Source organism: Amblyraja radiata, chromosome 1 (assembly GCF_010909765.2).
Source record: "Amblyraja radiata isolate CabotCenter1 chromosome 1, sAmbRad1.1.pri, whole genome shotgun sequence".
Classification (NCBI taxonomy): domain Eukaryota; kingdom Metazoa; phylum Chordata; class Chondrichthyes; order Rajiformes; family Rajidae; genus Amblyraja; species Amblyraja radiata.
The window spans coordinates 168,146,793-168,162,945 of NC_045956.1; the positions used below are offsets into that span (position 1 = coordinate 168,146,793).

Sequence of the window (16,153 nt, forward strand, 5' to 3'; positions counted from 1 at the left end):
TTTCCTGTTGGAGGCCGCTCCTCGTTGCAGCCCCAACGACAACGGAGACCCGACAAAGAAAGGTTGGGTCTCCCGTGCAGGGAGAGATTTAAAAGTTACCCCCAACCCCCCCCACATTGTAGAGACAATTGCAAAATTGTACCAGTAGAGAAACAATTCAATTTTTTCTTATTTTTCTAGTTGTCCACACATGTTGTGTTGCGACTTTAAAACGTGCATGTCTTTGAGGAATACTTCTATCTAATGCTTGGTACTTTCCCTTTAATTAGGGAAAATAATAATGCAGAGAGGATATTCAATCTGATGCCCGAAAGGAATGAACATACTTACTGTGCAATGATTCGAGGAATGGTTAAGGTATTGCTCGTGATTTGATGCTATAAATTTATTTTGTGTTGTGAATTTCATTTACAATGAGTTAATTTTCCCTTTCTCTTTGCACAGTATGCTGCTTATACAAAAGCCGTCAACATGTACACTGATCTGTTAAACAATCGAATGAGAGGTGAGTATTGTACAAAAGTGCTTATGCCAAATTTTGCCAAAGTTTGAATAGATGTGGATGCATACTATATTCATTGTGTTTCATTAGAGAAGAGCTGATTGCCTCTGTGATAATTCAGCTCCATGCCCAATCTATATTTTAATTCCTATAATCTTGATCTCTTGCCAAACTAAGATCATGCTCTTGAATACCACTGCCTTTTAGAGCTACTGATTTGGAGCCAGTGATAATTACACACTATAAACTTTCTGGTCATTCTGACCTAGAATTTGCAGGGTAAGGAAAGATTTGGATACAAAATGACTTGGGTTTGCTGGACATATGTTTTTTTTTTCACGATGTACTAACTTTTCAACAAAGTATTTTTTCATGTTTTGCTAAAGACAAGTTCAGCGTATGCACATTCTCAAAAAATGCTAGATGCTACTGATGTGATTGAAGGTAGACAAAAGTGCTGGAGAAACTCAGTGGGTGCAGCAGCATCTATGGAGCGAAGGAAATAGGCAACGTTTCAGGCCGAAACCCTTCTTCAGACCTGAAACTCTTCTTCAGACCTGGAACCCTTCTTCAGTCTGAAGAAGGGTTTCGGCCCGAAACTTTGCCTATTTCCTTCGCTCCATAGATGCTGTTGCACCCGCCGAGTTTCTCCAGCACTTTTGTCTACCTTCAATTTTCCAACATCTGCAGTTCCTTCTTAAACACTGATGTGATTGAGATTGATATTGTTCTTATTTTTCTTCCCGTTTCCCATCACCCACCCATCCTTTCATGGTCATGTTAGTTTCATAGCAATGTGAGTTTGCTTACACATATCTCTGAAGGAGAGTGAAATTCTCTAACTTGAACCAGGCAGATTAGAGGAAAATAGTTACATAGTGATCTGAGAGATTTCAGGAGGAAAAATATACTTAAAATATGCTTTGTATTGTCTCAAGTACGCAGTCAGCCGTGCTTTTACACTATTGGTAATTATTTTGTGAATTTATGATGGATGTTGGGAGGGTGAAGTTCTGCTAGTTATGGATCGTAGAAAGTGCAGCACATGAACAGGTCCTTTGGCCTACAATGTCTGTGCCGAACATGATGCCAGGAGCATCTCTTATCTACCTGACTTAATCCACGTTGCTCCATTCCCGCATAACCATATGCATACCAAAAGTTTCTAAAATGCCACAATCATTTCTGCCTCTGGCAGCACGTTCCAGGTACGCCCCACCTTCTGTTTAAAAAAAAATATTGCCCGCTCATTTCCTTAAAAAAATATTGCCCCCTCATAAACTTGCCTCTTTCACATTAAAGCTATGCCCTCTAGTATTTGATTTTTTTTTTCCATCCCGGGAAAGGGTTCTGACCGTCTCCCCTTCCTATGCCTATCAATGTGTACTCGTTTGGTGATTCAAATTCCAGATTAAATAAATTACCTTGTTAAGATGCCTCCTGTAACTGGGACCAGGAGCAGCTTGAAAGCATTTTAAATTCCACCCTTTGCAATATTACAGAAGCAGTGGCTTTACATGGCGTAACATGGACAAAATAATTTACTTTCACCTTGCAGTCCTAAGTTGTAGGCAAATAATACATGTTCTGATGCCTATTGTTATTGACTGAATGGGCCAATTTGTAGCCTATACAATTGATTTAGTTGTTTCCAGTGTTTCTAATGCTAAGGGGGTGGTTGTGTCCTGAGGAGCCGGGCATGCGCGGCGGGAGTGTCCCGGGGAGCCCGCTGATCAACTGCGGCGCCAATGACCGGAAAGCGCTTCGGCAGGCCCGACTCGCCCACAGGCCCCCAAGGGGAGCTCCAAGCCTGCCTGGGTCGAAGGAGCCTTAGCGGCGGCAACAGCGGGAGGAGCCTCAGTGGCAACGGGAACCTCGGTGGCAGTGGAAAGTGAAGGGGGGGGGGGGGCGGGGAAGACAATAAATGACCCGGCGTGGGGTGGGGGCTGCCGTGAAGAACAATGTGGACCCGGTGTGGGGGGGGACAGCCGTGAGGGACGGTGGGAGAACAAAGGGGGACCCGGTGTGGTGGGTAGGTGGGGAGGGGCACTCTAGAATCCGCTGCACAGGGGATAAGTCTGTATTCGTATGTTTATTTGTTCCGGTGAAGGCACACTGCAGCCAGACAACAGTCGCTTGTCCTTTTTTTTCCCCACTTTTAATTTCAGGTTTTTCTGTACCTTGTGTGTTGTGACAGTTGGCCTCCGGGGATGAATAAAGTCTATTGTATTGTGAACCACAGAACTCGCTGCTTAATGAGACGATAACTTTTCTCCAGTACAATTAACTCATTTGCTCTTTAATTCTTTTTTTAATAGCGGATGTTCATGCCTTTAATGCACTAATCTCAGCTGTCCCGGAGCTTAAGGAAGCGTATAATGAGAAAATTGATTTTATTCTGGTGAGTAGAGACAGAGCACACCTTCTTGCCCATCGCCTTTTGAGTATGTTGTGTATTTCCAGTGTTTATTGCCTTTGGCTGAATGGAACATGGCCATAGGTGATAGTGCGGTGGTACAGCACCACTCCAGCAATCCAGGCTCGATCCTAGCCTTGGGTGATGAAGTTTGCATGTTTCCCCTGTGACTGTGTGTTTTCCACCAGATACTGCTGCCTTCTCCCACATCCCCAAATAAATGCCTTGACAGGTTAATTGACAACTGTAAATTTCCCCAAGTGTAGGTGGTTGACAGGGGAGTCAGATGGGAGTTGATGGGCATGTGAGAAAAAGTAGCTTACAAGGAAATGGGACTGGTGGGATTGCTAAAAGGTGACAAAGGCACAACGGGCTAAATGGCTTACTCCAAATGCCGTAAGCAAATATTGTCCTGTGTCTAGATTTTGTTGGGATAATTTGGATTGTTTCGCTTTTTAACTCAAGAGTGCCACTTGTTTCAGTTCCCACAATAAAGAGGTAGCCTTAAAACTACGAAACAATTATACACTCTTGACTCCATAGGCCAAGCAGAATTAAGTCATAAGCTATTGGCCACATTCACAGAGAAAGGTAGCAGCACTTGTCAAGTAATTACCTTCCTAATCCACCCAGTAAATTGAAATACTGATCCATAGAACATAGAACGGCACAGCCAAGGACAGGCCCTTCAGTCCACAATGTCTGCTCCGAACATGATCCTAAAGGGCCTGTCCCACTTACGCGACCTTTTCGGCGACTGCCGGCACCTGTCATAGGTCATGTTGAAAATTCAACGGTGACCAGAAAGACGCTACGACTCTTCGGGTGACTAGGAGACCTCTCACGACCATACAGGCGACCCCTGGCGACATGTCGCTGGGTGTCACCAGGGGGTCGCCTGTATGGTCATGAGATGTCTCGTAATCACCCAAAGAGTTATAGCGTCTTTCTGGGCGTCGCTGAATTTTCAACATGTTGAAAATTTTCGGCGACCTATGACGGGTGCCGGCAGTCACCGAAAAGGTTGCGTAAGTGGGACAGGCCCTTTAGTTAAACTAATCTAATCTGCCTACACGTGATTATCACTCTCCACTCCCTACATATCCATGTGCCTTTCTCAAAACGTCTTAATTGTTAGTATATAGTTGTTTCCAGTACTACCTTAACCTACCACCCTTGTGTGTAAAAAAAAAACTTGCCCCGCGCATCTCCTTTAATATTTTCCCCTCTGTCCTTAAAGCTATGCTTGCTAATGATGATAGCTGGTTATGCTTAATGTTGCAATCTATTAGTTGCCCAGCGGGTTGGGTTCTTAGACAGTTCCCTGTTCTAGGCAAGAGAACATTTTGAATGCTATGCGGCATCAAATGAATTGGGTAAATTACTGTGTTGGAAGATTTTTCTGCCTGTGTTTTGCAAGTGATGAACTTGCTCATGTCCAAGTAATGATCAATCATTATCTTTAAAGCCGTCACACACTTGTCTTGAGTTCCTGTTGTTAGAATCGTACAGGTTTAATGTGAGATGGGCAAAGTTTAAATGGGATGCGCGGGCAAGTTTATTTTTACACTGCGTGTCGTGAGTGTCTGGAACGTGTTGCTGGGGAGTGATGGGTGAACCAGATACGATGGTAGCATGTAATAGACTTTTTGATATGGATATGCAAGCAATGGAGGGATATGGATTATGTGCAGACAGATAAGAGTGCACAGACATTATGGGCGGAAGGGCCTGTCCTTGTGCTGCTCTGTTCTATGTTCACACAGCATGAAAACAGGCCAATAGGGCCATTGTGCAAATGCTGGATATAGGAATCTTCCTGGCCCCAAGTTGTGTATCAACTTTTGATGTGCTTTTAGTGACCTCTTCTTTGCCCTTTGTTAATACAGGAGCTGCTGAAACAAATGGCAGAACAGAAAGTACAACCAAACCTGTTAACATTTAATTCTGCATTGAAGAGCCTCCGAAGGTGCGGTTCAAATGCCAAAGGCCTTTCCCTGCAGATAATAAATGAAATGAAATTCCTAAATATTGGTACGTGACTAGACCTTGTCCTTAATTAGACTTGTAACCCTCATCTGTGAATTCCTTTTTGTTTTTACTCTTATTGCTATAATGGTTGTACGAAGCATGACTACTGTAAACATGGGGCAGCTTGGACACGTATCACTTTTCTCCCATGACAAAGTCAACATTCTGCAAGGTCCTAATTAATAGCCCGAAATCCAGCCACACATGAGTCGCAGAGATTGAACCAGTTCTTGACCAACTATAGCAGATATGTGGAATTCATCTTAAAAAATACAAAGTACTGGGTTAGCTCAGCGGGTAGGGCAGTATCTCTGGAAGACAGAGACATGGGCGGAAATTTGGGTCGGGACATTGTGGGGAGATGGACACAACCTGGCAAGGGATGTTGATACTGTTAGGGGGTGGGCAAAGGCTATGGATGAATGGGAGGCACAAGGATGTAAGATGAGGACAGAGGAGGAATAAAATGTCAGGCCAGTCGAAAGCATATAAGGAGGGGGGGGAGAAATTAATGTGCATCAATGGGGCAGAGGGGCCAAAATGTGGTATTCGTCTGCCTTTAGAAAGATTGCACTGGAAGAATGGGATACGGTTCCATGCATTGTCCAGGGCCTCGTGTTCCAATCTTTGTCTGAATTTAGTGAGGTGCAGTGGTGGCAGGTTGGTAAAGATCCTGAGGATGCTGAGTGTTCTTGTTGACACTGAATCTCTCAAGCTTCAGTGAATGAGTCGCCAACGGCTTGGAGCTCAACCTCCCACTCTTCCCACAACGTTCTTCAAATTAATTGGAAGGATACGTGCCCTCTCAAGATCATAAATCATAGCAGAAAATGTGGCCCATCGAGTCTGCTCCACCATTCAATCGTGGCTGATCTATTTTTCCCTCAATCCCATTCTCCTGCCTCTTCCCCGTAACCTTTGACGCCCTTACTAATCAAGAGCCTGTCAACCTCCACCCAATGACTTGACATCCACATTCGTCTGTGGCAATGAATTCCACCGATTCACCACCCACTGGCTAAATAAATTCCTCATCTTTCAAAAGGTGTGTCCTTTTATTGTGAGGCTGTGCCTTTTGGTCCTAGACCTTCCCACTAGTGAAAACATCCTCTCCACATCCGCCCTATCCAGGCCTTTCACTTCTCAGTAGGTTTCAATGAAATCCCCCCCCCCCTCATCCTTCTAACCTTCAACAAGTAGAGGCCTAGAGCCGTCAAACACCTGTCACTCGTTAACCCAATCATTCTCGTAAAATCCAATCAAGTCAGATAGTACTGTGCATAAGTACAAGCAAGCTCAAGTACAATTGGTAGATCAAAAGGGGTGATAGAGTACAGAATATAGTTCTCAGCATGGTAGTGCACCAGTTCCTGAGACAATGTCCAAATTTCAAAGAGCACAAGATTCCTTGCAAAGTAAGTCTGAAATGTTGAACGATCCCTCTGGTGACGGTGTCATCGCACTTGAAAGAGTTCACAAAGGCAGTTTCCATTGATCATGCCACTGCAACTTACAATAGGGCAAATGTGGCCCAACATGACAACAGGAAGTAACATTGTCAAAGTAAATGCAGATGATACTTTGAATACGTCATGGGTATAATTATCCCGTGTAACAGTCTCTGCTGGCAATGATGATTGGCGCAGGGGTACGGACCTCAGCTGTAGAATGGGAGCTGAGTGTGGCCGTTTCTCACTCTGCTTGCGTGTAGTGGGCTGTTTGAGGGACGTCCACACGAGAAAAACGCCTTGATCTGAGCCAGCGAAAGTTGAGTGTGATTTCACCTAAAGAAAATGCTGTCTAAAATTAATTAATGCCATCCCTGAGCCAAATCGTTTGGACCCTTGGTGGTGTAAAGATTTTGAATATAAAATCATGAGTGGCATAATTTTAGTTTAGAGATACAGTGCAGAAACACTCACTGAGTCCACACTGATCAGCAATCCCTACACATTAACACTATCCTACACACACTAGGGACTAGCTTAAATGGAGTATCTTGGTTGGCATGGATAAATTTAGTTTGTTTGGACTAAAGGGCATATTTCCCTGCTGTATAACTATAATTTGGCAATTCTCGTGAGCTATTGGTGTTTTTTGCTGAATGTTTTGATGTGTTGTCAGCCTATTTTTTTCTTATCCTTTTTAAATGTGAAGTATATTCCAGTGAGTATTCTAACCTTGAGCTTTTATTAATTTTAGAACCAAGTTTGGCCACCTTTGATCATTTACTTGGTATTTTCTATAAACCTGGTAAGTACTCATTCAACAACTGGCTATCATGGGGGATCTTCTATTAATGAATGAAACCAGAACTGATGAAAGTAGAATGATTTTTAAAAAATGGATATATATTATGTAGGTATATATTTCTTCATGTAATGATGCATTTTAACTGATGGTTCATTTGCATCTTAGCAAAATATGTGATAGCCCTATGTTGCCTGAAGCACACATCCTAGTCTGTATGGTTTTTATGGGTTTTTTTGGATTCCTGAGCAAGGTGTTGGACACAGCCAGCGGAGATACGAGGAACCGCATTAGCTGGTTACAAAAAGAGAGAGACTTAGTTCTAGAGTAACTCAGTGGGTCAGGCAGCATCTCTGGAAATCATGAAAAGGTGGCCTCTCAACATGGGATCCTTCTTCCAACTGGAAGGGTCTCGACCTGAAACGTCACCTATCCATATTTTGAAACATCACCTATCCATGATCTCAGAGAAGCTTCCTGCCCTGCTGAGTTACTCCAGAACTTGGTGGTTTTTTTTGTAAACCATCATCTGCTGTTCCTCTTGTTTTGGACAGAGCCAGGTATGTAAGTCTGCATTTCCCGTGTCAATTCCAATTTGAGCTGTTTGTATTTACACTGTTCCCTCATGTCCCAGTCATGAAGTAGTGAACATAAATGCTGGTGCCCCGGGCTTGGTGTCAAGTGTCTACATTGTGTGTGTGTGAGTGTGCTTTGTGATGCCCGTTCTTGGGTAGGGCTTAAATGTCTTCATACGGTTGTGGGCCTAAGGGTGGTAAAACCTTGCGTTGGCAAGTGATGGTGTTAAGGGTCCTACGTAAAAAGGATGGCATGAAGTAGAGATCAGATAGCCAGGTGTAGATAGAGATCAGATAGCCAGGTGTACCCAAACAGAAAGTTTTTATTGTCTGGCTTTCTGTCGCAAGGGGGCATCTGCCGTGTGTCTAGGGGTGATGCTCGAAGCAGGTGGCAATGATGAGTGGCGCAGGGGTACAGACCTCAGCTGGATGATGGGAGCTGAGTGCGGTCATTCCTTGTTCTGCCCACGTGTGGTGGGCTTTCCGAGAAATGGCTGCATGAGAACAATCGCCTACCACTGAGCCACTTCTGCTGTTATCAAAAAGCTGGAGTCATAGAGCCACACAGCACGGAAACGGGCCCTTCAGACCAGGATGCTCCGTTGACGCTGGTCCCACCTGCCCACATTGGCCCCATATCTTTCATGACCTTTCCTATCCATGTACTTATCTAAATGTCTTTTAAATATTGATGCAGCATGTGACTCAACAACCTCCTCTGGCAGCCCATTCCATATACTCACCAACCTCTGTATGGAATATGTTCCCCCACAAGTTGCTAATAAATCTTTCAGCTCTCACCTTAAACACATGTACTATGGTTCTCAATTTCCCCCACTGGGTAAAAAAAAAAACTCTGCATTCACCCCATCGATTTCACCGTGATTTTATACATGATAGTCCAAGGGTCTCCAATGAGGTAGATAGTAGCTTAGGACTGCTCTCTAGTTGTTGGTAGGATGGTTCAGTTGCCAAAGGGCCTGTTTCCATGCTGTATGTTCACAAGTTATAGGAGTAGAATTAGGCTATTCGGCCCATCGAGTCTACACCATGCAATCATGGATGATGTCTGCCTCCTAATCCCATTTCCTGCCTTCTCCCCGTAACCATTGACACCCATTCTAATCACAAATTTGTTTAGCTCTGCCTTAAAAATATAGAAACATAGAAAATAGGTGCAGGAGTAGGCCATTCGGCCCTTCGAGCCTGCACCGCCATTCGATATGATCATGGCTGATCATCCAACTCGGTATCCCATCCCTGCCTTCTCTCCATACCCCCTGATCCCTTTAGCCACAAGGGCCACATCTAACTCCCTCTTAAATATAGCCAATGAACTGGCCTCAACTACCTTCTGTGGAAGAGAATTCCACAGATTCACCACTCTCTGTGTAAAAAATGATTTTCTCATCTCGGTCCTAAAAGACTTCACTCTTATGCTTAAACTGTGTACAGCCCTCTGTGGCAATGAGTTCCACAGATTAGTTCCTCATCCTTCTAAAAGTGAGCCCTTTAATTCCGAGGCTCTGACCTCTGCTCCTCGACTCTCCCACCAGTGGAAACACTGGTTTGAATCCTACGACTGCCGATTCAGGGTCTTGCTTTCTTTGTCCAAAATCCTCCTTGCGTCTAAGTGTTGTGTGGGCTTTCCCTGGAGCAGTTAACATTTTCCCTTCCATCTCTGCAGCTGCATCGAGCCAGCTACCCATTGATGTTATCTTCAGTTTGCTTGATGAGATCGAAGGGAAGCTCTTTGAGCCCAAAGATCCTGATGATGGTAAGTAAGGAGCTTTGACTAGAATTAGAGGCACAAGGACTGGAGATGCCAGAATCTTCAGCAAAAAAACAAACTGCTGGGGGAACTCAGCTGATCAGGGTGAAGAAGTGTCCTGTCCCAAAACATCGTCTGTTCATTTCCTCCCACAGATACTGCCTGTCCTGCTGAATTCCTCCAGTAGTTTTCCTTTTCGCTGTTAACTTCAATTATTCAGTCATCTGCTGTTTATAGAGAGAGGTAGAGAGCGTGTTTGCGTTTTAATTTCGAGGAGTTTGGAGCGCAGAAGTAAGGAAGACTTGCAATCACCCATGTTTTATGTACAAAAAGGGAAGTGTGGTGAAACTAGGTAACTACAGACCTATGAGTCGTGCATCAGGGAAACTGGGGAAATAATTCTAAGGGACAGGATTTATCGCTGCATAGAAAGGCAGAGATTGATGAGAGATAGCGTAGAGGTGCTCGTGGGAATTCGTCTCCTATTTGAATAATTTTTTTGAGGAGGTAACTAAGCATGTTGGAGGGGAGTGCAGTCAGGGTTGTCCACAGTGACTAGGTCCTGCATGCTAGGCTGCTCCAGAAGGTTAGAGCCCATGCAATCCAGAACAGGAATTTGAACTTTGGAAATAGCGCCAAACATGGCACATGCACGTATAAATGACAATAGAATTTAATTGTGCAGGTGCTTCTGTGACAAATAAAACACCACTGAGCTGTCGAGGGAGGCAAATTGAATCCAAAACTGGCAGTAGGTGCCAAATAGGTGGCAAAGCTTTTCACTGTACCTTGGTACACGTGACAATTGACTAAACAAACTAAGGTGATGGCAAAGAGTTGATTTTCTGATGAGAAATCTGTGACCAGTGATGTACCACAAGGATTGGTGATGGGATATATGATGTTTGGATATATGTTAATGACTTGGATTTGAATGTACAGGGTAGGTTTGCAAATGACGTGAAGATTGGTGGTTGAAGTCGCAGCATGACATAGATCATATAACCATATAACAATTGCAGCACGGAAACAGGCCAACTCGGCCCTTCTAGTCCATGCCGAACACTTATTCTCCCCTAGTCCCATCTACCTGCATTCAGACCATAACCCTCCATTCCTTTCCCGTCCATATACCTATCCAATATATTTTTAAATGATAAAATCGAACCTGCCTCCACCAATTCCACTGGAAGCTCATTCCACACAGCTACCACTCTCTGAGTAAAGAAGTTCCCCTTCATGTTACCCCTAAACTTCTGTCCCTTAATTCTCAAGTCATGTCCTCTTGTTTGAATCTTCCCTACTCTCAATGGAAGATCAGCTGAAACGTTTGGAAGAGCAGTGGTAAATGGAATTTAACCCTGACATTGCAAAGTGGTGCCATTTTGGAACGGTTTTAAGATGTACATAGTTAATGGTAGTCCCTAGGGAGTGTTGGTGAACAGAGGATCTGGTCGATACATCTCTGAAAGTTGCAGCGCTGGTAGATAAGGAGTGTAGGATGTTTTCCTTAATTGGCCATATTGTGGAATTCAAGAGCTGGAATGTGTTACAACTTTATAAATCATTGGTTAGGCTAAACCTGGACAATTCTGTTCCGTTCTGGTCACCACACCATAGGAAGGATGTGCTTGCACTGGAATGGGTGCAGAGGGGGTTCACCATGATGTTGGCAGGTTTGGAACATTATGGTTATTAGAAGAGACTGGATAAGCTGATGGTGCAGCAAATGTTCATTACTTTGATTGCTTGACGATAGTGGGGGTGAGTGGCTTTTTTGAGTAAAGTTTGAACATGGTAGATAGTGTACAGATAGGGTAAATGCACAGTCTTATACCCAGAGTGGGGGAGTGAAGAAGCAGAGAACATAGGTTTACGGTGTAGGCGGGGGGGGGGGGGGTAGATTTAATAGAAACCTGAGAGACAACTTTTTTTATTCAGAGGGTGGTAGATAGATGGAATGATCTGCCGGAGGAGGTAGTTGAGGCAAGTAATATCATAACGTTTAAAAAAAAACATTTAGACAGGTACATTGATAGGATGGGTTTAGAGGGGTGTGGGCCAAATGCAGGCAGGTGAGACTAGTGTAGATGGGGAATGTTGGGCGGTGTGCGCAAGAAGGGCTGAAGAGCCTGTTTTCACTTTGTACGACTGATCAAAGTCCAATGAGCATAATTGGGTAGAGGTGAATCAGACAGTACCCCAGCTCATGGAAGGGCGGTTAAGGAGCCTGAATAGAGGGGAAGAAGTGTAATGTCATTGAAACACAGATTCTGAGAGGGCTTAACAGGGTATGTGCTTAACAGGGAGAGAAGGACGTACATTTAAAGAGCCGGAATGAAAGGGATTTCTCAACAAGTACTGACTGTAGACGGAGGGGAGGAGAAAAAACAATTAACATAGAAACATAGAAATTAGGTGCAGGAGTAGGCCATTCGGCCCTTCGAGCCTGCACCGCCATTCAATATGACCATGGCTGATCATCCATAACAAATGATTTCAGAGTTAAAGATGAGCAAAGGAACGTATATCCAATGGAAACAATCGTTGCAGGGTACAATTTCCAAATGTCTGTCAAAAAATTGCTGGTTTGCAAAAAGACTCGTATTTTCAAAGGGAAATTGCATCATAGTTGTAAAGATATCAGGGGGTATGGGGAGAAAGCAGGAACGGGGTACCGATTGTGGATGATCAGCCATGATCACATTGAATGGCGGTGCTGGCTCGAAGGGCCGAGTGGCCTACTCCTGCACCTATTGTCTATTGTGTTATGGATGGGATATTGAAGTGATAATTGGATGTATAAGATGTCATTACATTGTGTAGGAATGAACTGCGGATGCTGGTATACACCGAAGATAGACACAAAATACTGGGAGTAGCTCTGCAGGTCAGGCAGCAACTCTGGGGAAAAGGGTATTGGTGACATTTCGGGTTGAGTCTGAAGAAGGGTCTCGACCTGAAACACCACCTATTCCTTTTCTCCAGAGATGCTGTCTGATGTGCTGAGTTACTCCAACGTTTTGGGTCTGCCAGCACACTGTCGTTCGTCTCCAGCATTCTTCCCCTGCTAATCCCACTAATGGGTCCTTTTTCCTTTATCCACAGTAAACTTCTTTATCAGTTCTATGAAAGTGGTGAGTATTTTGTTTTTTATTCTCCAATACGTTTGCATCTGCAACAGTAAAACTGCAGTTTATTCTGCCTTTTCGCGCATGGTTCACTGGGTCGTGTTCCATTAATGGCACCCTATTTATTTCCACTTCTGCACTGCCTGTTCTCTGGTCTGCCTAGATAACAAGCAAAACAGTTTTTCATTCTTTCTTGTTTCACGTAACAGTAACGAACCATTACCAATTAATATAACTTGCCAGCTCCTGCAAAGATCTGCCTTGCACGAAGTACAGTTGAATTCTCGAATAACTGTGAATGGTTTTGAGCAGTAATGGGGCCTTTCCCACTCAACAAATGAAAACTGCTGGAGAAACACAGCGGATAGAGCAGTATCAGCAGAGGGATTTTGAACTGGTTTTGAGTTTATTGTCACTGTGTACCGAGATACAGTGAAAAGTTTTTTGTTGCATGCTAACCAGGCAGATGGGAAGAAACTGTCCCTGAATCTGGACGTGTGCCCAGCATGCAAACAGGCCTTTCGGCCCAATAAATCCATGCTGACCATTAATCGTTCATCGTCACCCAAAGGAACTTGACACCTTGTGTCAAGACCCATGCTAGTATTTTTGCACCAGATTCCAGCATCTGCGGTCTCTCCTGTTTCGCCTTCCTCACTAAAGTTGTTTGAAATGGCTGTGTTTAAATGCTGCAGATTTCAGACTACATGAGATGAGGAGACTAAATCCTTGGTAGAAAATAATTTGTACATTTATGGCAAAGGAAGTTTGATGGTGGAGTTAGAGCTTTCCATATCTGTTGGAAGAACTGAAGGAGTTTTTTCTTAAATTAAAAGTCAGAGGACACACACCTGGCACAGACACTGCCCACAAAGAGTCTGACATTCATAAGTATTTAATACAGATAAAACTGAATGATCAAGCGGCGACGATTCTCTCTGGAGTAAATGGATGGGTGAAATCTTGACATCGACCTGCCACACCTTGTTGGGATCTTGTTTCAATATTCCAAGCTCCAAAAAAAGCCAGATCTAATTTCTTTAGCTGCTTACGATAGGAGAACTCTCTCATCCCAGAAATTAGTTTAGTGACTGCCTCCAATGGTATAAAGCAATTGCTTAATTATTCTGATGTTGCTTAATGCTTTTAACATACTAAACTAATTCCTGGGATGAGAGAGTTCTCCTATCGTAAGCAGCTAAATAAATTAGATCTGGCTTTTTTTGGAAGCTTGGAATATTGAAACAAGATCCCAACAGGGTGTGGCAGGTAGGTGTCAAGATATCACCCATCCATTTACTCCAGAGAGAATCGTCTCCGGCGGCACACCATCTGGGCCAGTTGCAGTATCCGTTTTAAAATGGTCAATATGTTTTCAAACCTCGCCTGCACTAAAATTTCAAAGAATATCGTTATTGGGTTCGGCTAAATTTGTTAATCTCCGCCTTATCATTAAGAATGGCAAAACTAGATTTAAAATTCTTCTCCAGACTATTTATTCCTAAAGGGAAAACACACCTTTTCTGCCATGTGAGAATTCAGGTCGCCGCTGCGTTTTTGATTTTGTGAATTGTTGAGATTACGAACCATTCCTGGGAACAGACTTAACATGGGGAGTTTGTGTTTGTTGGTAATGTTGGGATGCACTGCTACCTAGTGGGGACTGCTTGAACTGTTGCATGTTATTCGTCAAGCACGGAGATCCCTGGGTGAAATTGGAACTGTCTTTGGGTGGGGTGGGGGCAGGGCAAATCGAAAGGAAATTGGATTAAGCACCCTTTTTTTTCTATTTAATTATTCCGTCTGGGAGCAGCATTTATTCCTCATTCTTATTTTGCTTTCAAACTGTGCGGCATTGACCCCTTTTCTTTGGATCTGGAGCCATATTGGCCAGATCAGGTAGAGATGGCTCATTCTCCTCCCTAGTCCATTGTTTCCATTCCCCTCCCCCCCCCCCCCCCCCCCCCCCCCCCCCCCCCCCCCCATCCGTGGCTCATTCTCCTTTCCAGCCACCACCCCTGGCTCATTCTCGTCCCCTAAGCAATATGTTCAGTGAGTAATTGAAGCACAGGTTCTAATCCTGAATTTATTTCACTACATTTGCTTTCACCGGCATCATGACGTTTAGAGGTGATCTTTTGATAATCTAGCCTGGAATGTGAGATTACCAACCCAGCAGTTTGAACATCAAATGACTACATCAATGTATACGAGATATGTAGGAGGGAACTGCAGATGCTGTTTTAAACCAAAGATAGACACAAAATGCTGGAGTAATTCTGCGGAACAGTATCTCTGGACAGAAGGAATGGTGGCGGTGATGGTGTGGTGGCGCTGGCTGCAGTGTTGGTCCACTATAACCAAAATCAGTTATAAAATAGACGTGTAAAAACGAAGGTTTACTGTATTGTATTAGCTAAGCGATGATGATGGACTAGTGAGATTCTTTGTCTGTGGCAGTTCATGTCCAATTAACGATCAAGTTTTTTTAAGGAGCTGATAGAGATGGCAGGGCTGTAGAAATATAGAACATAGGTGCAGGAGGAGGCCATTCGGCCCTTCGAGCCAGCACCGCCATTCATTGTGATCATGGCTGATCATCCTCTATCAATAACCCGTGCCTGCCTTCGCCCCATATCCCTTGACTCCACTAGCCCCTAGAGCTCTATCTAACTCTCTCTTAAATCCATCCAGTGACTTGGTCTCCACTGCCCTCTGTGGCAGGGAATTCCATAAATTCACAACTCTCTGGGTGAAAAAGTTTTTTCTCACCTCGGTCTTAAATGAACTCCACTTTATTCTAAGACTGTGGCCCCTGGTTCTGGACTCGCCCAACATTGGGAACATTTTTCCTGCATCCAGCTTGTCCAGTCCTTTTATAATTTTTTATGTTTCTATAAGGCCCCCCCCTCATCCTTCTAAACTCCAGTGAATACAAGCCTAGTCTTTTCAATCTTTCCTCATAGGACAGTCCCACCATCCCAGGGATCAATCTCATGAACCTACGCTGCACTGCCTCAATCACAAGGATGTCCTTCCTCAAATTAGGAGACCAAAACTGTACACAATACTCTAGATGTGGTCTCAGCAGAGCCCTATACAACTGCAGAAGAACTAGATATTGACTGAAGGGTCTCGACCCAAAACTTCACCCATTTCTTCTATACAGAGATGCTGCCTGTCCCGCTGAGCTACTCCAGCATTTTATGTCTATCTTCCGTGTATATGCAAAACTATTTCCTAATTGCTTTCTTTTGCAGCATGGAGTGTAGCAGATTGAGCGAGATTTGGGCAGTACAAATCTGATCTGTATAATCTGAAACCATTTTGTTTCCCTCTTTGCAGTGCATGGATTTGAAAGACCTTGAACTGGCTTACAGAATTCACAACGTGCTTGAAACTGGAGACAACTGGAAATTATTGGGTGATTCTTATCAGCGGAGTATTTATTAGTAAGAACTTCTGTGATTTGTTTGT

At 43.8% G+C, this 16,153-nt stretch overlaps 1 protein-coding gene and 2 non-coding genes across 5 annotated transcripts in view; all 3 read left to right on the forward strand.

Moving 5' to 3' along the window:
• Window positions 1-16,153, forward strand: part of ptcd3 (pentatricopeptide repeat domain 3) — a 50,948-nt gene that overhangs the window by 18,914 nt on the left and 15,881 nt on the right. For all 3 annotated transcript variants that reach the window (XM_033034894.1, XM_033034904.1, XM_033034916.1), the window contains 8 exons: window positions 270-357; window positions 445-505; window positions 2,821-2,903; window positions 4,808-4,952; window positions 7,152-7,202; window positions 9,462-9,551; window positions 12,654-12,682; window positions 16,022-16,128. In XM_033034894.1, coding sequence (XP_032890785.1) covers window positions 270-357; window positions 445-505; window positions 2,821-2,903; window positions 4,808-4,952; window positions 7,152-7,202; window positions 9,462-9,551; window positions 12,654-12,682; window positions 16,022-16,128 — 654 coding nt within the window. The remainder of the gene's footprint in view (window positions 1-269; window positions 358-444; window positions 506-2,820; window positions 2,904-4,807; window positions 4,953-7,151; window positions 7,203-9,461; window positions 9,552-12,653; window positions 12,683-16,021; window positions 16,129-16,153) is intronic.
• Window positions 6,574-6,711, forward strand: LOC116983581. Its single transcript, XR_004414747.1, has one exon. It is a non-coding gene; the product is annotated as a small nucleolar RNA SNORD94 (small nucleolar RNA).
• On the forward strand, window positions 8,163-8,301 carry LOC116983611. The gene has a single exon (XR_004414768.1). It is a non-coding gene; the product is annotated as a small nucleolar RNA SNORD94 (small nucleolar RNA).